The sequence below is a fragment of the Phaseolus vulgaris genome, chromosome 11, assembly GCF_051622355.1.
Source record: "Phaseolus vulgaris cultivar YP4 chromosome 11, ASM5162235v1, whole genome shotgun sequence".
Classification (NCBI taxonomy): Eukaryota; Viridiplantae; Streptophyta; class Magnoliopsida; order Fabales; family Fabaceae; genus Phaseolus; species Phaseolus vulgaris.
The window spans coordinates 45,116,289-45,140,242 of NC_143508.1; the positions used below are offsets into that span (position 1 = coordinate 45,116,289).

At 35.1% G+C, this 23,954-nt stretch overlaps 1 protein-coding gene across 4 annotated transcripts; it reads left to right on the forward strand.

Moving 5' to 3' along the window:
- Positions 1–14,997: 14,997 nt before the first annotated feature.
- On the forward strand, positions 14,998–21,523 carry DRP5A (Dynamin related protein 5A). 4 transcript variants are annotated; one of them, XM_068635331.2, is made up of 9 exons: positions 15,051–15,509; positions 16,742–16,933; positions 17,026–17,232; positions 17,744–18,172; positions 18,519–18,746; positions 18,835–19,030; positions 19,745–20,056; positions 20,135–20,405; positions 21,096–21,523. In XM_068635331.2, the coding sequence occupies exons 1-9, from the start codon at positions 15,102–15,104 to the stop codon at positions 21,280–21,282; spliced, it is 2,430 nt and encodes an 809-aa protein (XP_068491432.1). In that variant the 5' UTR covers positions 15,051–15,101; the 3' UTR covers positions 21,283–21,523. The 4 variants fall into 4 exon arrangements, with proteins under 4 accessions (XP_068491418.1, XP_068491432.1, XP_068491425.1 ...); XM_068635324.2 differs by having other exon boundaries at positions 15,075–15,509; positions 19,757–20,056; XM_068635317.2 differs by having other exon boundaries at positions 14,998–15,509; positions 19,745–20,405.
- The last annotated feature ends 2,431 nt before the right edge of the window (positions 21,524–23,954 follow it).

Sequence of the window (23,954 nt, forward strand, 5' to 3'; positions counted from 1 at the left end):
TTGACATAGAAAAACATTGAATGTGCTCCATGTACCATTAAATTCTATTTTCTTCTTTACACATGACAACTCATGAAGTTGCCGAAACTTTTGATCTTCTTGTATTATTACAAGAAAGTCTTCACAAGGGTTTTTAAGAAGGTCTGGTTCAGTTCCAAATAGAAATTTTTTTTCAACTAATTCCTCATAAAAGTGTTTTAAAAAGAATAGTACATTTCAATGTCCGATTCAACTCCATACAAAGAATTTTCTATTAGTTCATTTTTTGTTTTAGATTCGAAAACTTCACTTCACTAAGTTTTACTTTAGAAATAGTTGTATCAAGGCCTGATTCGGCTCCAGAAAAAGATTGTTCAAAGTGCAGTTGTGTTTCTATTAAGGAAGGAGACTTATCATGTGCTTTTATGTTTAGTTTTTCTTGAAGAGGTTCTAGTGGGTGTTTGTATATATTTTGAACTTCCTCATGTGGATTTTCTTCATATGAAGATTGTTCTTTCTTTTTGAGAGATTCTAATTTTTCTCTAAATTATGTCTCTATCCTGACATATTCCTTTTCTCCATCTATATAAATTTCTTCCCTATTTCCTAATTTTAAGAAAGTGTTTCATCTCATCCCCGCGCTTCTTATTTCTCTCATGCTCTTCAACATAGTTTGTTTTTGTTTTTAAATCTTTAGATTGTGGCTTGGAAGGGTAACCCTCACTTTTGCAGTCCTTCCTAGGGTAGGAGGAGCTAAGGTATTGATCCATATTATGGTGGTGATGGAAGACCTCTTCACTTGGAGAATATGACTTCTTATAAGGTTCTTTGTTTCTATGATACCCTTCCCCTTGTCTGCTCCTATGGAGTTGTTACATTAATTGCCTATCATAACATGAAGGGGCATATTTCTTTCTAAGCCCAATTAGGTTAAATAGAAGGCTTGAGGCATAACCCCAAACATCATTGGGAGGATATGGAGAGATAGAAAATCTTAGAGGAGACTACCGTCAAGGAGAAACATCATGAATCTTCTTTTCTTACTTTCCATGCTTGTAATGGCCAATATGAGTGGCTAATTTTTTTTCCTTTGGGATTGAGAGTAATTTGTTCGAACTATTATGTATTGAGATCATATTTATTTATAATATTTAGTCATTGATTGATGATTGATATTATCATTTTATTCTCAAAGCTTGAAACTGTTCATTATTTTGATCCTTAAATTTAACTGGAAAGAACTTCTGAGTAGGGGTGGGCATGGATTGGATTTTCCAAAATCCAATCTAGATCCAATCTAAATCCAAATAAGTGGATTGGATTTAAAATCCATATCCACTTTAACTAGATCAAATATATTTGGATTTTTTTAAATCCATTTAAAGTGGATTGAATCCAAATTAAATCCACTTTGTTAATTATATTAAATCCACTTTGTCAATTACATTAAATCCATTTTGATATGGATAAAGACTAACTTGGCTCGAACTGGGCCTAAGCCGACTCAACTTGAACACAGACCAACTTGGCTCTACATCGGCCCCAACCCAGACGACTCGACACGGTCCGGGCCCGGACGACTCGACATCGGCTTGGGCCCAGACAACTCAACAGCGGCCCCTACCCGGACGACTCGACATCGGCCTGGGCCCGAACGACTCGACATCAGCCTAGGCCCGAACAACTCGACATCAGCCTCGGCCGAACGACTCGACATCAGCCCGTGCCCGTCGACATCGGCTCGGGCTCGTTCGGCTCGACATCAGCTTAAGTCCGCCCGGCTCGACATCAGCCCGGGCTCGATCGGCTCAAAATCGGCCCGAGCCTGGTCGGCTCGACATCGGCTCGGGCCCACTCGCCTCGACATCGGCCCGGGCCCCCTTGACTCGACATCGGCCCGGGCCCACACAACTCGACATTGGCCCAAGCACGCTCGGCTCGACAACGACCTAGGCCCCCTCGACTCGACATCGGCCCGGGCCCACTCGCGTCGACATTGGCCCGAGTCCGGTCGGCTTGACAACGGCCCGAGCCCGATCGACTCGACATCGGCCCGGGCCCGATCGGCTCGACAACGGCCCGGGCCCGGTCGGCTCGACAACGGCCCGGGCCCGGTCGGCTCGACATCGGCCTGGGGCCGCCCGACTCGACAATGGCCCGAGACCGCTCGATATCGGCCTGGGCCCGCTTGGCTCGACATCTGTTCGGGCCTAGTTTGCTTGACATCGGCCCGGGCCCGGTCGGCTCGACATCTGCCCGGGTCCGCTCTCCTCGACATCGGCCCGAGCCCACTCGCCTCGACATCGGCCCAGGCCCGCTCAACTCGACATCGGCCCAGGCCCGCTCAACCCAAAATCGGCCCAGGCCCGCTCAACTCGACAATGGCACGGGCTCGCTCGACTCGACATCTGACCGAGCCCAGTTTGCTTGACATCGGCCCGGGCCCGGTCACCTCGACATCGGCCCAGGCCCAGTCGTCTCAACATCTGCCCGGGCCCACTCGCCTCGAAATCGGTCTAGTCTCGCTCGCCTCGAAATCGGCCTGGGCCCGCTCGAGTTGACATCGGTCAGGGCCTTCTCGACTTGACATCGACCCGGGCCCAGTTGACTCGACATCGGCCCGGGTCCGGTCAGCTTGAAATCGGCCCAGGCCCGCTCGCCTCGAAATCAGCCTGGGCCCGCTCGCCTCGACATCGGTCCGGTCCTGATCGTCTCGACATCGACCAGACCCGCTCACTTCGACATCGATTTGGATTCGCTCGGCTCGACATCGGCCTGGGCCTGAATGACTCAAAATCGGTCCAAGCCCGCACGACTAGACATCGGCCCGGGCTCACACGACTCAACATTGGCCCAAGCTCGAATGACTAGATATCGGCCCTGGCCCCCTCGGCTCGACATCGGCTTGGACCCGCTTGGCTCGACATCAGTCCCGACCCGCTCGGCTTGACATCGGTCCCGGCCCATTCAGCTCGACGTGGACTTGGGTCAACTTTGCTCAACCTGCGCCTGAATTGTCTTGGCTCAACCTGGATCGGGCCAAGTCAAAATCCAACACAAAATACAAATTGGATAATCCAAAAATGTATCCAATCCATATCTAATCCATATCCAATTAAATGGATTGGATTTAAAATCCAAAAATATGGATTTGGATTTGAAATAAATCCATTTAAATGGATCAAAACTAATATGGATTTGGATAATTATGTATTGGATTTTGTAATTTGGATTTTTTGCTCACCCTTACTTCTGAGTATCTAACCTAAATGATGATTCTTAACATATTTGAATGCAATGAATAAATTTGAAATGTTAATTGTTGTATAACATTTGTTCATAATGATAAAAAAAATTTATGAATGCGAGTAATTGATATTTAAGAGACTCTCTTAATAATTTTGTATGCAATGAATTAATTTAAACGATATTTATATGTGCATCAATGTCAATCAAGATTGAATGTTATATGTTTTTATTCATTGAAACTATGAGAAAGAATGATTAATCCCATTTTCAATTTTTCCAATTGACTCATCCAAATCATTTACTTGCTTTTATTTAATTTTCATGCAAACTTATGTCAATATCCTTCAAATCAAATTATTGTACATATTCTTATACTTAGTGAATGGTACTATTAGGGTTTTAAATAATTGTTTCTTGTGGGTTCGATATTCGTCCTTAGAGATAAATTATTACTCCTAACTCGATAACCTTACTGTAAAAAAGAGTCATCAAGTTTTTTACTCCGTTGAACATTCTTGTTTAAAATTTGAAAGTATAATTTGTTAAATATTGATAATATTTTTAATGTTTTTGTTTTTTTTATATGTAAATACTTTAAAAAGTTGTTGGTTTTTTTAGATGTGAATATTCTTTTTTATGTTTTTCTTTTTTTTTAGATCTCAATATTTTTTTAAAGTTTTTATTTTTTTATTTTGGCTAGTGTATTTATTTTATTTAGTTTTTGTTTAATTTATTTATTTATTTTATTTAGTTTTAGTTTTAGTTTTTATTTATTTTTATTTAGTTTATTTTAGTTTACTGTATTTATTATTTTATTTTATTTAGTTTTTGTTTAGTGTATTTATTTTATTTAGTTTTTATTTAGTGTATTTATTTTATTTAGTGTATTAGATTTTTTTTTGTACGTTTATTTTATTTAGTGTATTTATTATTTTATTTTATTTATTTTTTGTTTAGTGTATTTATTTTATTTAGTTTTTGTTTAGTATATTTATATTTATTTTGTTTAGCTTTCATTTTTGTTTTTATTTTTATTTTATTTTATTTTAGTTTTTTTTATTACATTTTATTTTATTTTAGTTTTTATTTTAGTTTACACAGTTATTTTAAATTTATTTTAGTTAGTTCTTTATTATAAGCTACTGTTTTATTTTATTTTATGTTTATATTATTTTATTCTTAGTATTTATTTATTTTTTATTTTAAGTAAGTTTTCACTTTTTTTTTAATATTTTTCTTATTTTGTTAAAAAAAATAGTTTTATTATTTTATTTTATTTTAAATTGTTTGTGTTTTTGTATTTTTATTTTTTTTAAATTTTGTTAATTTTTCTTTATTTTAATTTCTTTTTACAAAAACAAATTAGTTTTTCTTTATTTTAAATTTTAATTTTTTTGGTTTTTGTTTTATTTAAAAAAACAAATTGAAATATTTTTTTTTTATTATATGCTTTTTGTGTTAATCCTTGCTTTAGTTGTCCTATGATATATGATGTTAAAAGAACAAGTTTCTATATATGAATTGCAGTTAGATTTAGAAATTAAGAAAACAAATAAGAAAAATAGAAGTAAGAAAAGAAAAGAAAATAAGGAGAAGTAAGAAAAGAATAGAAAAACAAGGAGAAGTTAGAAAAACAATTTACAACTACGTCTACCTCTTATATTGATATAATTCAAGAAGAAAGTAACATGGATGAGGAAGGACAACCAGAATAACACTTGTTAAATCCTATGGAGCACTGAAGTTGAAGGACCTAATGTCACACAAAAAGTTGGGTTATCAATGGTCAAAGATTGAAGTCTTATTTAGGTGGTGAAATTGAAAGGCTCATCACCGTGATTTTGTTGAAAGAGATACAAAGAAATAGGCGTCAAGCTATATGAAGTTAAACAAGCGTTTGTTGGGAGTGAACTCAGTATTAATTACTATGTTTTACTTTTGTGTGTTTTGTTTAGTTTTTGTTTAAGTTATGTGTTGTGTTGAAATCAGATTTGATGACCCCAGAACAATTCAGATCGTTGATGACATTTTACGGCAAGTGCACCGCGTTGTCAGAAGTAATAATTTGTCCCTAAGGACGGATACTGATCCCATAAGGAACAATTGAATTATCAAGTACAATATTCTCTAAATATAAAACAAAACAATAAAAAGTGTGTTGAAAGTGTTGTGTTGACGATGATTAATAAGAAAACAGACAAAGAATTGACTGCTTCAAGTTGGAAAAATAGGGATTAGGTTTCATCTTTCTCACTCTTATGTATTTTGATTAACATGTTAACATTATGTTCTTTGATTGAAATTGATGCCCATATAAAATTCATTTAAATCGATTCCTCGCATATAAAATTATTAAGAATGTTTCCTAAATATCGATTCCTTGCATATTTATAAAAACAACTTATAATCAAGCTCAGACATTAATAGCAATTAACATCTCAAGTCTATTCCTAGCACTCAAATATGTTAAGTATTGTTGTTTAGGTCAGAACCATAAAAATACTTTATAGTCAAATTTAAGATTCTAAATCAAGAGTTAGAAACAAAACAACAATACCAATAATCAATCGAGAACATAACATTATATTATATTTAAATATCACCTCAATGCATAAGAGTTCGAACAAATTACTCCCAATCCCAAAGGATAGAATTAGCCACTCATGATGACTAGTACACGCAAGGATGACATGAAAAGAAGTTCCAGGATGTTTCTCCTTGACGTCTGCCTCCTCTAATATTTCCTAACCTTCTATTCTCCCAATTGGATTACAATTCACTCAATGGTGTTTTCCTCTCAATCTGGCACACTAAGATCGAGCCTCAAGCCCCTTATTTAACCTAATTTGCTAGGGTTAGGTGACTTCTTGTGTCGCACTGATGGGCTTGTTGATTAAAACATAAAAAGACCCAATGTTTCTGACGCTCTCTCGCTCAAGCGAGATATAGCCTGCTTGAGCGAGATGCTCTGATGCTGATTTGGGTTTTCTGTGCTTTTGTGCGTTATGAGCCTTTCAGCTTTCTCCTTTTAGCTTATATTATTCCTCTTTAGCCCAATCATCTCCATTCTTCCCTAAAAATCTGAAATTAATACCAAATTTGGAAATAAAATGTTCTTATTCAAATAAAGATCATAAAATATGTAAAAAGGTATAAATTCATAAATTAGGGATTATTTTATACATATATATATATATATATATATATTAACAATTAATATTCATAAGTGCCTATATTTTTAATATGAAATATTACTGAAATTATGCACTTATCAATCGTATGTTGCATGACTTAGGGACATATATTATTTGTTCTCACATTTTTTAGTCTCTATACTTTCTATTTGTTCATTAGTAAGTCTCATACATCAATTCTTTTGCATGTCTTGTAGTTTTGTTCATTAAATTGGATTCTTTAGGATTTTATGAGTTTCAGATTTGTAATACTTTGACCTAGTTTTGAAAATTTACATTGAACTCATTTTATGTTCAAACCTTGTGAAAAATTTACTATAAGAGCCTTAACATGTTGAAAAGTTAAAAAGGAAAATCTTAATATCAAATACAAAAAAATATATAAATCATAAATGTCAGAACGTTAACTTTGTTTGCACAAGCATTCCAGTGTATCATTGTTTTTGTTTCCAATTTATTTCACGTCATTCCTTTAGTATTTTATGCTGAAACTTTTACCATATTTTTCTTATTATGTTACCTTTCTCTATGTAAAATTTGAGATTCAAATTCTTGGTACAAAAATTGTCATAATATTTGGCATAACCTCTGTAACCGCGGACCATAACGCTCTTTTTTGGTGATTTTTTGCTTGTGGTACAACACATTGTTTGATTTATTTCTCAATGAATACACATCCAATTTATCTCAAATTTGTTGAATTTTGTCACTTGTTGAGTTGATTTTGTACCTAAAAGTTTCATCTACCAACTACTCTATATTTTTTTGTTTTCTAATCTAGTCTAGAGCATTTCATAGGTTTCCTTTGTATGTGCTAGCCTTTACTATGTAGCCTTAATTTTTTCTTATCAATTTTTGGTTTTCCTTTTTTTTGTCACATCTTAATCCATTTGAGTTTAGCTTCCAAATTTGTACCTTTTATTGCTTTATTTCTTGGCTTCATTTAGTGCAAGACTTTGTTGAAATTTTGATGCTGAAACTGGTATAAGAAGTGGTTCAAAGCAACTATTTTGGGGTGAAACTTTTTCAAAAGGGGAAATAAGGATTAAGAGAATTAAAGTCAATCTCATTCATTGCCACACCATCCACATATTTGCTACCAGCCAAACACACCAAGCATTTTAATAAACACCTTTCCTTCAATTTAAAAAAAAATGTCATCATATTGTATCACATAACTTTGTGTAGTTTTGTATTCTGTTTATTTTTCTTTACTTTCAAATGTTTTGGAAAATTCTCCAAAGGAAATCCTAATAAACTCTGTAATAATCCACATGCATTAATGTATCAATGAGTTCTAAGTGTTCATTGCACTGTCACTGTAGGACACGTCTAGTTTTAATCTTTCCACTTGCTTTTATTTCCTTGCTTTATTTTCTGTTTTATATTCCTTTCCTTTATTTTCTTGCCTTTATGTCTCTGTGATACGTAGGGTTTATCTTTTTTTGTTAATAGTAAACCTTCCTTTGGTCTTAGGATCTTCAGTGCATTCACACACACACTTCAACTTTAAAATTGTTTTGAAGTTCTTTAAGGAGACTTGTGTTAGGCCTATCTGAGGTAAGCTTTGGCTAGGAAAATCTTGGTACTTAAGTAGTCCACTGTGACTCACCTCACTTTCCTGGGAGTGAACTTGGAGAATTCTCATTTGAGGTTCCTCAATTAACTTCACCCAAAAATAAAAATGTTGCGAAAACATTTTTCTTCACCCTAGTTGAATTTTAAACTATTGTGAAAACCTTTTTGTTTTCAACTTTAACTATGGCTTATCATAGCATACATTTTTTGTTGGAAGAAAGAAGTAGAGACCTTTATGAGATAAAATGATTATGTACTAAACTTTTCAATATTCAATCTCTTTCACACAAAAATACATCTCCTAGAAAAAATTCTTTTATTGACCCTCCAAGTGAAAAGGTCTTCCATACCAATTATAATGTGGATGAATACCCTAGATCCTCTTACCTTAACAATGAGTGCAAAAGGGGGGGTTACTCCTCCAAACCACAATCTAGGGATTCAAGAAACACATCAAACTATGTGGAGGAACATAAGAGAAATAAGAAGCTTAGGGATGAGATGGAAGAGTTTCTTAAAATAGGAAAGAAATTTATAGATGGAGAAACAAAAATTATAATCTCTTCAAAGGAAACAAAAATCTACATCTACAGAAACTCAACAAAAGGTACCTCAAACTTTAGACACACCAAATCTAGAACCTCCTCCATATTGAGAAAAAAAACATGGCAAAGAATGTTCCACTAAAACTACATCATATCCTAGTAACTATCAATTTTTGGACTATGAAGAAGAAAGGAACTCAGAGATAATTCTTTATTTGGAGTTGACCCAAACTTTGAAATTCAATTTGTTTCTTTAGAAACCCGTTGTAAGGATTTAAATGAAGAGAATATTATGTTTGAAGCTGAACTAGACCTTTTCCTTTTGAGATTGTTTATGTATTTAATCCTCTCACACCTCTTGATTTACTACCACTTCTAGAAACTTCTTCTAAAGCAAAGTTTATCAAGAAATTCCATGAGGTTAAAGCTCAAATTGAAAAACAAACTAAAAAATATGTTGAACACAATAACAAAGGGAGAAAGAAAATAATATTTGGGGAAGGGATTGGGTTTGACTACAACAGCAATAACAACAACACTAAACAACTAAATAGCAGCAACATCAACACTAAACAACTAAATGATAAGTTTCAAGTGTTAGCAACAATTCATAGTAAAAAAAACATGTAAAATAGGAAGAATATGTGCAATTATCAACAAGAAAGCATGCCAAACCACTCAAACCACAATTGCACATAAAGAACATGAAGGAAAGAAGGAAACCAATGAAGATTTTTGCAGAAAAGTGAAGAAAAACCAGCAAATCAAGGGTGGAGCAATAGAGCCAATTCGCCCAACACAGGGAGAAATGCTTAGCAGAATAGAAAACTCCAAAACACTAAGCCAATCTTCATTCGTTGAGCGAATTGAGACCATAACAAATGAAGAATCCAGAGAAAAAGCATTGAGTGAATCATGAAAGGTTGAGCGAATCAAGTACTTAACCATGAAGAACCCAAATTCGCTCAGAAAAGGCTCAAACCTAATTGCACCAATAATGGGATTAAGAGGATTTCACTTGGAGCCTTAGCCAAGCCAATCCTATGTCATGATTAAAGATTTGGAAAAGATTGGGAAGATCTAACGCCAATCTCTAATGAATCCCTGATTCTGAGATCCTAAGAAACTAAAAAATTGAAGATTGAAGCCAAAAGAATTCTTAAGGATGAAGAAAGCCAACCCGCTGCGGATTGGCCTGCGTTGAGAAAAGAACCAATCTCCTTGGATCCCTTTGAATCCTAGGTCTAAAAATCTATAAATAGGGACCTTGAGGTAACATCCAAAGCACCGAGAAGGTATCAAGAGGCTTTGAGAGATGGTAATAAGTAAGAAAGAAAGAGTAATCAAATGCTAAAAAGTATTCAGAGGTTTAGGAGAAGGAACAAGTGAGATATATAAAGGCTTAGATAGAGAGGTTCTACTAGTTTAGGCTGAGAGAGTATGAACTTCAGAATCCAATCAGGTTAAGAAGGTCAAAGCCTCAGAAGATGTAAAGACCAATGATAAGTGCCAAATTTCAGTAATATATCATATTAAAATACAGACACTTATGGATATTATTTGATAAAATAAACATAAAATAACCCCTAATTTATGAATTTATACCTTTTAACATATTTTGTGATTTTAATTTGAATAAGAACGAATTATTCCCAAATTTGTGTTAATTTCAAGATTCTGGGGAAGAATGAAGATGATGGGCAAAAGGAGAATATACAAAGCTAAAAAGGAAAAACTGGAACACACCAGCACTCACCCAAGCTCGCCCAAACTCGCCTAAGCCAAACGCCCCCAGAGGATCTCGTCCAAGCGAGCTTAATCTCTCCTAGGCGAGCCTAATAACACCCAAGCGAGAAGTCACTAGCCCAAGCCCATCTAATTTAAATATGAGGCTTGAGGCACAACCCTAAGCATGAGTGATTGAGAGGATCGTAATCATATATTGGATTGGAATCCAATTGGGAGAATAAAAGGTGTTAGAAACCTTAGAGGATGCATTCGTCAAGGAGAAACATCCTAGATCTCCTTTTCTTGCTCTTCATGCTTGTAACAACCAACATGAGTGGCTAATTCTACCATTTTGGATTGGGAATAATTTGTTCAAACTCTTATGTATTGAGGTGATGTTTAAATATAATATTTTGTTCTTGATTGATGATTGATATTGTCATTTTGTTTGCAATGATTGTTTACCATGATCTCGATCCTTAGATTTGACTGAAAAGTACTTATAAGTTTCTGACCCAAATGATAATGCTTAACATATTTGAATGTCACGAATAGATTTGAAATGTTAATTGCTATCAACTTCTGATTGTAGTGATAGGAATATTTTATAAATATGCGAGGAACCAATATTTAGGAGACATCTTAATAATTTTAGATGCGATAAATCGATATAAATGATTTGTATACGTGCATCAATATCAATCAAAGGATAAAGTATTATCATTCTAATCAAAATACAAAAGAGTAAGAAGGATGAACCTCAATCCCTATTTTCCCAATTGAAACAAAAAAAACTCTTTGACTTGTTCTTTTTTTTTTTTTATAAAGTTTTCATGTTAGGCATCACTATGCAACTTGACATCTCAGCTAAGCTGACACCTCAAGAAACAACAATCATCTGCCATCACATGAAAAAAAATATTATTAAAAAAAAGAAAAAAGAAAGAAAATACAAAAATATGGGGGGACTAAACCAAAACCCATATGTTAACACAAACGATACATAGGTAGATTATACCTTTTCATAAAGAATTCTAAGAACAGACTAGCTGGGAGTCTATTATACCAATGAAAAGATTCTCTATGAATAAATCCTAAATTAGCCAACTTATCAGCACACGCATTCCCTTCACGAAAAATATGAGTTACCCTAAACCTGATTGTCCCACAAAAATTAAGATAAGTATTCTATCAATTCTGAAGCATCCACGGAACATTAGTCCTAGCAGTAAACGCAACACAAACTAAGGCAGAATCACATTCAAGCCAGACATTAGTAAGTCCCATTTTTTGAGCTTCCTCCATAGCATGTATAACTCCATAAAACTCAGCAACCAAAGCAGTTTGAACTTCAAGAAACGCTGAAAAAGCACCAATAAATTCTCCCATACTCCCACGAAAAATACCTCCACAAGTAGCAAGACCAGGATACCCCCTAGCAGCCCCATCAATATTAATTTTGACCCAGCCTGGTGAAGGAAATTCCCATCTAATAGGAAGAGGACGAAGAACTTTACCACTACGAGTCTTAATACCGAAAAACTTAATCACGTTGAAGTCCAACATATCATTCTTCATTGAAGCTTTAGAAGAATTTCCCACTAGACAAGTTAAATCTTTAATTATCGAAATAGCCTTAGAAACCCCAATCTTATCCTGAAATCTAGCATAATTCCTCATACGCCATATCATCCATATAGAAAAGGTTATCACCGCAAGCTTAATCAATGACTTGTTTTCTTTTTAATCATTGCAATCATAACAAACTCCAACAAACTTTATTATCTTGTTTTTTCTATTTAGTGAATATTTTACTAGATTATTCAATTGTTCCTTATGAGTTCGATATTCGTCCTTAGGGAAAGATTATTACTTCTGACAACACAGTGCACTTGCCATAGAAAAGTCATCAACCAATCTCTAGAGGAGGGAGCTCAAAAGCCAAGCTGGCCACAACATCAAAGGATCCTTGGTTATTGAAATTTAGCTTTTCATCTTGCTTTGTACTGTAAGATCTTATCATGAGTTGTTAAATCTATTTTGTTGGTATTGGATGACACTGTGATATTTTTGGAGTTATTATTGTTTATGGATACATGTTTCTATGTTTTATTCAAATTCTTTGAGTCTGGTAGTGTGCTTAATGCTCAATGGTGAGGAACCACCGTTGAATGTCCATAGGACATGAATGAGACCGGAAGGTGATTTCATGTTTCTGAACCCTATTTAGCCAGCCATAGGATTCAATGGTCGTAGAGCGCGAAGCTGAGACTATGGTGAATTGTTCTATCTTAATGTAGAGGTAAGGTAAAAACAATGACTTACTACTCTAGATAACCTTGCACGAGGAATCAACTTGGTTTGGCCAAAATAGGAATAAGGATATTGAATAAAACATTGCATTTATAAATAATAAGAACAAATGAGATTCACACGGTTATTCCAATTCCAACATCTATGTTATCTTGTCACCTCACTATTTCAGTGATTGTCTAACACTTCACCTCTCGATTTAAATATTTAGTAGTTACTATTATTGTTATTATTAGTATTATTACTTACATGAAAACCCCCTTCAAAATACAAATCACTTCATTATAAAAGATAATCATATTTATATAAACCCACAACCACTAAACAACAACTGCAACACCACTAACAGCTAAACAGTAGTAACATCACTAGCAACAGTAGCACTAACAACAAAAGAAATTAAAGAATGCAGTGCAATGGTTGAAATTGTAAACAACACAACTAGAATGGTAAAACTATAACTAAAAGATTTGAAATAATTGGTTGTAAAGTGAAACTAAAAATAAAATAAATAAAGTGCATGAACTAAAATCATAGTGGTAGAAGAATATAGAAAATTAAAAAAAAATGAGAATAAAATTGAAACAATAATGCAACCAAACTATTAGGAGAAAATGTACAGATTGAAAACATATTGTTTTTTTTATTAGTTTGCACTATTCAGAAAATTTTGTAAAATTCATTAAAAATAGGTAGAAAATGATTTTTGATTCACTTTTTTTTTATGCTAACTTCTTTTAGTGTAGGTTAGATAGAGGAGTCCTTATATTTTCATAAAATAGTAATAGATTTTGAGTTGTCAAAATTTAGTAGGAAAAAAAATTAAATGATCATAACTTTTGATAGAGAGTTCGGATTGAGATGCATTAAATCTGAAGTTGTTCGAAGTAAGGAATGTCATGGTCAATACTAGAAAGAGATTGGGGACCAAAATTTTAAAAGTTCAATCATTTACTAATATATTTTTTTAAAGTACTTTTTAGGTTTTTTCTTTTATATATTTTAGGTTTTTAGTTCACATACCTACATTTGTCAGAAAATTGTAAATTCTTTTGTGGTGTTTTCTTGTATCAATTAGAGATTTATCAAACACACACTGTAATTTTATCAAACCATTAGACACTGAACTATAGTCACCGAGATAAAAAAAATCTATTTTAATTAGACAAATCACAACAACAATACCAATAGCCTACTATAGTTATGTACTTGAGTTTTGTCCTTCTAAAAAAAGTCTCCAACCACAAAGGAATGGAGAGAATAGTCTATAAAAATCATAGCCCATCGATAACTAAAAAGCAAATAAAGGTTACACATCCCACTTTTTGAATTTCTCACATATTATCTTTTCGAGACAGTCTTATTGGAGACACTGTCAGAATATAAAATATAGATATTAAAGACACTATCAAAACTAAATGAAGGTCTCTCCCATTCGAGATTCCATTAGAGATTTTGAACCTTAGATTGGCACGTTAGGGGAACAAATCAAACAGAGAGGAATACAAACCATAACAAATAAATCTTGTTAGTTACTCCAATTCTAATATCTAATCAATCAATACACAAAGTTCTCAAATATTGAGTTCATCGTTCCCATTACAAACATGGAAACATCCAACAAAAGAGAAAATAACCCAGTCCATCACATTCAAATAGATCAAAACAAAAAAAGATGTTACAGAAAAGTAATAGCCAAATAGAACATAATGCAAGAATAAATCCTAGAATCAATTACTACCATATAATGTGTACCTCCTCAAACATGAATGCAAAACCCTTGCCCAAAACCCTCCCCAAAATAAATCGCGATGGCATCATGCCGCCACCATTGAATGCCATCTGGAATAAGGGGGCTAGCACCCCAACCATGTTGTTAATGAAGAACATTGTGTGTCATCACCATTGCCAAACACGAACCACCGCCAAACACGAACCACTACCAAACACGAACTCATTGTGATCACAATTAGCAGAGAAGAAGATGAGGATGAGGAGGAGGAGAAGTTGAGAGAAAGTGACAGTGCAGTTGTTTTTCGAGGAAGACGAGGGAAGACAATGAGGCACAATCAAGGAGAAATTCAAATAGAAGTGAGGGTTTAAAGAGAGAAAAAGGAGGGTTTCAAAGTCAAATATACTTTTAGGAAATAAAAATTTTCATTTTTAATGAGAATGCAAAAGAAAAAGTTAACAAAAATGTCACTTTTTGAATAAAAATTATGAAATTTACAAACATGTCATATTATAAAGATAATTATAACTAAAACTGAAAATAAAAAATCAAAAGCACAAGTACCACTAAGCACCACCACAAAGCACACCACAACCTTGACACTAAAATACAAACACCCTAACACCATTCAATGCCTAAATATACTTCGAAGGGTAAAATTGATATTTCCAAAATTATGGAGGTGGAGGAAAAATGGGCTAATGTACTTTCTTTTGGGTCTTTTGTAACCCAAGCCCATTTTCAAATCCGCATCAACCCATCACAAAATTCAAATTCAAACTCATGTTTCTCCCCCGTACTTTCCATTCCACTCCACACCAGCACACCTCCGTCACCGTCGCTACTATGTCGTCCTCCACCGTGGCCGGTTCTGACACACCCCCCTCATTCACAGCGACTCCCTCGAAAACCCCGTCGTCCAAGGCGAGCAGCCGGCGGAGCCAGGCGGAGTCGAAGTCCCGGTTTGAGGCGTACAACCGGCTGCAGGCCGCGGCTGTGGCGTTCAGCGAGACGATGTCGATCCCGGAGATCGTGGCGGTCGGGGGCCAGTCAGACGGGAAGAGTTCGCTCCTAGAGGCGCTCCTCGGATTCCGGTTCAACGTGCGCGAGGTCGAGATGGGCACTCGCAGACCCCTCATACTCCAGATGGTTCACGACGCCTCCGCTCTCGAACCCCGATGTCGCTTTCAGGTTTTTAATTTTCCCACTCTCTTTTTATGAATTGAATGTTGCAGAGTGGTTCTTCTTTCAGGAATCCATGTATGGTAGAGACAGTGTTTAGTTCGGTCGGGTTTAAGAATTTTGAATGTTTCTTTCATGGTGCATGAGTCAGAGTGGAGAGTGGCATTGGGTGTAGTATAACAATATATTTATACTTGTTTGGATTAAAGTTGGGAGAGTTCATAGTATTTTTAATCTAGAAGGAACATATATTTTCTTCTCGATTCATGCTTTGAAACGCGCACATTTCTATTATAATTTCTAAGAGTACTTTTGTATCTTTTAACCAAATATGTACTTAGTTCTTGAAATTCTAACTATTGGTGGATTTGGTTTCTGAAGTTGTGGAAGAGAAACTTTGGTGCCCGATATTGAAAATTCCAACAATTTGTTTAGAGGAATGGAATATACTGCTCTCACGTTCCATTATTTAAGGAGTAGTACCGATGGAGGAAAGATGATAGAAAACTGGTGTCTGGTGAATAAAAAGAAAGTTGTCTAAAGCACCAGTGAGTATATTATTAGATGGCATAGTTTTTAGTAATGTTAAAAGATGGAGAAAAAGTCCGTGAAGAAGAACATTGGAGGAAGTTGTAAAGAGGGATATGATGGTATTGAGTCTAATGAGATTGTGTATCCATGTAGTTAACATCAACTAATGACAAATGTATTTTTGTCATATGAATTGATAAAATGAGGATGACATACAATGGAAAGATCTATGTGTTTAGTTTCTAAAATTTGGGATGAATTCGGTTTTAATCTCTCAAAATTAAGAAAAAAAATATAATTTCTCAAATTTGAATAAAACACTGCTTTAATGTAGATATTTATTCAATGGTTACCATTGTGTCGTTCAATGGTAACACGTCCAAAAATCCAATGGATAATTTTGTTTCATTATATTTTAATAATACATTCCATTTAATTCGTTCTCATTCTATAACGAAGAAGAAAAAATTAAAATGGGTTCTTATATTTTGTATTTTTTATACGCCTAGCCAGTTTCGGCTTGATTGGTTTTCAGCTTTAATTGTTTTAAAAGGAATAACTTAATTTGGTGAAGATTAAACAAAAAATTGGTAGGTGTTTGATTCAAAGTTAGACTATTTGGATGTGGTCTAGCTTTGACAACATTGGTTTTGAATTTACAATTTTTTTGGGTTGCCAATATGTTTTATTCTCGAGTTTTGGAAACACAGGAGGAGGATTCAGAAGAGTATGGAAGTCCCTTAGTTTTGGCATCTGCGATTGCTGACATTATAAAGTCCAGAACTGAGGCACTTTTGAAGAAAACCAAGGCAGCAGTTTCTCCCAAGCCAATTGTAATGAGAGCCGAGTATGCACATTGTCCTAACCTTACTATTATTGACACACCTGGGTTTGTTCTTAAGGTGAGTTCTTGGAATTTTTGCCCAGTGAGAAGTGAAGGTTTGACATTTATCCTTGCTGAATTGTATTCATGGGAACTCATCTGATCCTGCAGGCAAAGAAGGGTGAGCCAGAGAACACACCCGATGAAATCCTTTCCATGGTGAAGTCCTTGGCTAGTCCTCCTCATCGCATACTCTTGTTCCTTCAGCAAAGTAGTGTTGAGTGGTGCTCTTCGTTGTGGTTGGATGCCATTCGCGAAATTGACCCAACATATAGGCGGACAGTGATTGTTGTCTCCAAATTTGACAACCGTCTAAAGGTATGGATGAAACCTTTTTATTGCAACAGTGAAAGTTTGACAATCTATTATTGGTTTTTTGGCAGAAATTGTTAAAGAGAGATTTGATGTTGAATGATATTCCTTAGAATTTAGTATTTATTTTAATGTGATCCATGTAGTTGATTTCACTTAATGGGATATGACTTTTGTGGTGGTATTTCTTTTGTTGGGGACTAAATGAATCACACTAATCATCAAGTTATGAAGGAAAGAAAAATAATCTGTTAGTATGTAATCCACAATCTTTGTATATCTTGAGGTTCATGATATTGCCATTAGGCTAAATAAGAACGGATTTGAATTGTGATTGCATTTGTGGTTGCATTGTGGCCAATGCAGTCAGCCGTAACGGCCACTTGAGGTGGTTGTATTAGTGGCAGCCACTAAGATGTTGCATCCTTCATCACACCATAGTTTGAAGTATATAATGGTGCATAGTACGTTGTATTTTAGAGACTGGTTTTAATGATCAGCTATCCGATGCTTGCAGGAATTTGGTGACCGGTGGGAAGTGGATCGCTATTTGAGTGCGAGTGGTTACCTTGGAGATAGCACTCACCCCTTTTTTGTGGCACTTCCAAAGGATAGGGGTAATGTTTCAAATGATGAGTTCAGGAGGCAGATTTCTCAGGTGGACTCAGAGGTTCTTCGTCATTTGCGTGAGGGTGTCAAGGGAGGTTTTGATGAAGAAAAATTCAAATCCTATATTGGATTTGGTCGTCTGAGAGATTTTTTGGAGTCGGAGCTTCAAAAGAAGTACAAAGAAGCCGCCCCAGCAACGCTTGCTTTGCTAGAGCAACGCTGCAGTGAAGTGACTTCTGAACTTGCTAGAATGGATTCGAAAATACAGGCCACTTCAGATGTTTCCCATCTCAGGAAATTTGCAATGCTGCATGTGGCTTCTATCAGCAACCATGTGGTGGGTAACATTATGTCAAATATACTTTGCCAGGGATGAACTGATGTTGATGAACCTATTTTTTGTGATAACACTCTTCTATTGAAACATTTTCTTCATTGATTGCTAGTTTTATTTAACAAGCTTCTTCGCGTTTTCATTTGTTTTCTCCTGATGGATAACGTACGAATAATAGTTTTTATTGCATTACACCTTTCACTTTGGACACTGGTTCAAAAGTAAACTATAGTCATGTAGCGTCTTTGCACACAAATGACCCTACAATATTAAGCATCCTTTTAGAAAGATGGTTTCAAAGATTGCGAACGTTTATTTGAAATTAACCATTTCGTTTGCACTTCTCCAGGGTGCATTGATTGATGGTGCTGCAGATCCTTCCCCTGAGCAGTGGGGGAAAACAACAGTAGAAGAGAGGTCACAAAGTGGTATTGGGGTTTGGCCTGGTGTCATTGCCTGTGTAAACCCCCCCAATGCTACTCTTCGTCTTTATGGAGGAGCTGCATTTGAGAGGGTGATGCATGAATTTCGCTGTGCCGCATATTCCATAGAATGCCCGTCAGTGTCGAGGGAGAAGGTGATTTACTTTTCATAAACGTGTGAGGAACATCCTATCTTTTTCATTCAATTTTCAACTTCCAATTCTTGGGTATCTTTTATAACAGGTTGCAAATATATTACTCGCCCACGCTGGTCGAGGTGGGGGAAGAGGAAGAACAGAGGCTGCTGCAGAGATTGCTCGAGCCGCTGCTAAATCATGGCTTGCTCCTCTTCTTGACACTGCTTGTGACAGACTTGCTTTTGTCTTGGGAAGTTTATTTGATTTGGCTTTAGAAAGAAACCGTATTCGAGATTTAGAATGTAAGTGAAGCTCCTTAGTTGTTAGGTTCTGTCTTCGTTACTTGAATGTTACAATTTTCTTGGATAGTTTTTCCTTTTCCTGTTCGAAATCATGGCATCATTGTCATTCTTCGATAGTAGCTATTTTAGTCTCTGAAATAAAAGGGTTATTTAATGGAACTGCAATTGATTAGGTCCAATTGACGGTGGGTTTTTGTTAGTAGACCAGCTGTATATAAATAAAAGATGGATGCCATCTTGTCAACTGTGAGAGAACTTAGGCCTTTGGGTTGGGAGGGGTAGACCCTTGCAGTTCTGCAAGTTAGACACTGTATTGAGGGAGAAATCCCATATTCTTTCTAATAAGATACCGTTTTGTATCACGTTCCCCTGAGAGGGTATGGTTTCTTCAGCTTAAAGATCTTACAAAATGCCATTTGGGAGGAGTTGAAACACTAATTTGATTTGTTTAGGTAGTTGGATATTTTCTTGTCCTCCAAGAACTGAAATGATACAATCATACAACAATAAAAAAGTATTATTCTATCGTTTTTTCACTATGTTCTTGTGGTATAATAATTCATTTTCATTTTGTCAATTTCATGGAATTACTTTAATTATCTCTTGTCTATTTTGAGGAATGATCTTGTTAAATTTTATCTCCTAGATTTTGCATATATGCTTCCCTGTAACTGATTAGAAAATGACTCTGACTGGTGCTTTTGTTCCTTGAAGGTGGGATTACAGGGGGAAACATGGATGGCTATGTAGGTTTCCATGCTGCTTTAAGATGTGCTTACAATCGCTTCATAGGGAATCTTGCCAAGAATTGCAAGCAGCTTGTAAGACACCACCTTGATTCAGCTACTAGTCCATACTCACAGGTCTGCTACTTCAATGACTATGAACCCTCTTATAACAAATTCAGCCAGGCTTCAGCCTCTTCGTTTTTCCTTGAGCTAAGTGATACTAGTTCAGCTTCCCGTGACGCAAGGAGGGATCAGGAAAATATACCTCCAGAAAACAATGCACAAGAAACCACACCAGGTAAAGCAGCAGAAACTAGAGATGCCTTGAGAGAAAGTCACATAACTATCCCTGAGACCCCATCTCCTGATCAACCAGGTGATGCAGCATATGGGGTGGTTAAAAAGGAGCTTGGAATTTGCAATGACGTGGGACCAAGAAAGAGAGCGTCCAGAATGGGAGGGAATTCCAAAAATTCTGACTATGTGACGTTGCAAAATGGTGGCGTTTTATTTGGAAATGGAGAGAGATCTGGTTCAGCTTACACGGATATTTGTATATCAGCTGCCCAGCATTTTGCACGTATTCGTGAAGTTCTTGTTGAGAGAGGCGTGACATCAACATTAAATTCTGGATTTCTAACCCCTTGGTAAGCTTCTGCCTTGTTTGAAATCAGTTTATGCCTGTAATTTTATCCAAATGCGGAACTTAAACTAGATTTCGTTTCAGGTAGCATCTTCTCACTTCAGTAGTACTCCACAATTATTTAAATGCCCTTTGTCCAAATTTAAGCCACTTTTTCATTTAAGGCATCATGCAATTCTCATTAATAATAAACTCAGTTGAATTTATTCTCATTTTCTGGTTGATTTAATTTGTTTTACAGAATTTAGGCTGTTACTCAATAACTTCATCCAAGTAAATAGTCCAGTAGCTTTTATTTCATATTCCTTCATTCGATTTAGTTAGTTAAACTATTCACTCGGTCCTTATAATTATCTCTATTCTAATTTCTATTCCCTGAGAAATTTTAGTCAAGTCTTGATTCTTAACACTTGTACTAGAGAAGAGTTGTCGATGGTATAAAACTGTTACAACTTTTTTCTAGTAACGCAAACGGCTATAAAAAATTATGTAATGACTAAAACTTGAAAAAGGAACAACTACAGGGGCTGCATATAGTTGAACCCTGAATTATTTTAAGTTTGCGTACACTTCTGCAATTACATGACATAATAAATCAGTATAAATGGTCAACATGGTCCACATACCTTAGTACATGAAACTTTCATTTCTAATGGAACAGTAATTCCTTATTTGTTCTGCTTACTTTGTGCAGCCGAGACCGGATATTCGTGGCTCTTGGGTTGGATTTATTTGCTGTGAACGATGAGAAATTCATGGACATGTTTGTAGCTCCTGGTGCCATAGATGTGCTACAAAGTGAACGAGAGTCTCTCATGAAGCGTCAGAAGATACTCCAATCTTGCTTGAATGAATTCAAAACTGTTGCTCAGGGACTATGATCAGTTACTAGCTTTCCAAGGAGCCAAGATTTTTTGGCTGTGCTTTCGGCAATTTATTATGCTTGTGATTTAGTGTGCCAGCAGCTCTTAACCAATTGGACAATAATTACAGTAAATCAATGTATCTAGTTTAGAGAAAGCTTTCCCTCGACCTGTATTTTATTGTACCCTGCTTTGGTATAACGTTCATTTAAAGAATAAATGCAACTTGAGCAAAGCCTAGCTTTGGTTGCTTCGGGAAGCATTTGTGTAAATGTTTGAGAGTTTCACTTTGAACTTTGTTTGCATGAATTTATTAGAGAAAAAACTAAAGTAAAATGAATTATTATAAACCTCAACTTTTGAAAAAGTTTAATAAATTCTTCTATAGAAGGTACAAGATCATATAGCGTGCCAAAAGCCAATATCATGGCTATTCTCATAGCATGTTTATAGAAGGGGTATGGAGCTATTACCCCTTGTAGGTTGAATTGCATACTATCAACGAAATAAGTGCAAGCTTACGTTTCTAAAAATGGATGACCATATGGAATTTTGAATGTTTTCTTGTTTGTGATGATGATAGTATCATTCTCGAAAGAGAAAACAAGCCAAATAGGAGACAGCCATAATGTAAGCACGCTCTTAACACAGTTTACGAGCCAAATATTAAAGTTAGTTTGAAGTGATCCTGCCTCTTCTCTTTTTTCCCCATTATGAGCTATTCTTGAAAGTATAAGAATGCTTTCACAAACTTGAAAAAGATACTATATCTAGATTTGAGACAGTTTTTTTTTTCAGCAAAAGAAGAATAAGATTATAGGAGACACTTGGTCTCAATCCATTTACAAAATAGACAAAAAATACATACATATACAAAGAACAACTCTTTTTGTCTGGCCTCATTATTTTGGATGATTGAAATATTTGGAATAGTATTATCAACAAGGAATAAATTTATAAACTAACCTCACAACATACATATGCCCCTTTTTGTTCAAGTCACTAATTAGTAGTGGTATGCCAAACCAAAACTAGCCACGGAATAATTTTCATCATAAAATACTTAAACATATTTCTTATATTTTCTAAACCATATACATCTGGTGAGAAGTCGAGTTTAATTCAAAAAGAGTAGAAACTAAATCATTGGTAGTCGAACTAAGAATTGATTCCACATAAATAAAATTAAGTTCTAAGGATAAAGTAAATAATATAATACATAAATGTTCTTCATTGTGAGTATACATCATTTCCAAGTTTCCACTTTTTGTAGTATACCATACTAGAATAAATCAACTAATAATTATAAACTTACAAATAGTCAATACATATATAATTGATGAGCATAATTTTATTCACACTTGAAACCTTTAATCATAGTTGTCTTGGACTAAAATCATGCATAAATCCACTGCTTTAAATAAGATTCATCTAATTGAATTTATTTGAGACTTAACTATTATTTATGCTAATCTTGTGTTTCAGTTGCAATAGACAGTTCGATAAAAGCGTTTGAGTAGACAGTTTTAAGGAAACATCTACCACTACGAGTGGGCTGAATCATGCGATTCAGGGAGGGTGATTTGTTTGAGTTATAACTTATAGAGTCTAAGTTTTCTGAGAGATTAGATAGTCATTCACTCTCCTTTTCTCAATAACTTAACTAGTATCTTAATGACTTGCTCTTTGAGTTAGTACCCAATCATCCTCGTCAATTGTTTAACCAACCTCATCAACCTTTGCAGCAGTGGTGATTTCTTCCAACAAACCCTTTTAATAATTTAAAAATAAAAGTTTGGAAGCTTTTTAAGAAAATATTGGTTTGGTTTTCAATAAAGATTCTTGGTTTGAGTTTTCCTTTTTTGAACCTTACTTTGATTGATTGTAATATCTTTTAGGGAATAAATAAATAAGTAATTTGGTTGATATATCTTATTCCACTTGCATACATTGATAAATACTTTGTGAATGATTTTTCATTTGATTTTTAGTTTTTGTCATCATGAAAAAGGGAGAGATTGTTAAGTCAGTAGACGATCTATCCCCTAGTAGAAGATCTCATATGAGAGTCTATGTGTTTTGATGATAACAAACACTATAAGATGTGTTATGGCATAACAAAGTTCACTCGTATGCAATATAAGATTAGACAAAAACATTAGAGAAGATGAACAAGACCCACCAGCTTTAATGTATCTGATGATACAACAACAAAAACCCGTTAGACAATGTTAAGGAACAAGTCAGACGATGTCGAAAAACTGCATTAGACGATCCCTTTGTAATGGATTAGATGAAGTAGTTAAGAAGATCTTATTAGACAATCCTAGTGCTCACGACTCATTAGAAGATCTTGTCAGACGAACTCTTTGGATATCACAAAGCAGACGATATCAAAACATTTACTTACAAGCCATTAGACGAACACTGAAGATTGAACATATCAGACGATACAAATATCTTTTACTCGTCAGATGAAGCACTATGTCAGGGAAGTGTCCATATTAAACGTTTGCATTCTTAGTATATTTTATGACATTGTTCTTATGTTTTCGAATCTTATTTGATATTTCTAAATTATATAAAACGTTATTTTCAAATAAGATTAATGGTTAAATGGGAAAGTTTTCGTATTTGAGAACGTAATATAGATAAATCTAAAAATCTTAAATATGTTATGCTTTAATGTT

Excerpts from the sequence above, each read along its gene's own strand:
- DRP5A (XM_068635317.2), top strand. The coding sequence starts at position 15,102 with ATGTTTCTCCCCCGTACTTTCCATTCCACTCCACACCAGCACACCTCC. Across the intron at positions 17,233-17,743 it reads AATTTGACAACCGTCTAAAG|GAATTTGGTGACCGGTGGGA; the intron begins GTATGGATGAAA and ends CGATGCTTGCAG. Across the intron at positions 19,031-19,744 it reads CCGTATTCGAGATTTAGAAT|GTGGGATTACAGGGGGAAAC; the intron begins GTAAGTGAAGCT and ends TGTTCCTTGAAG.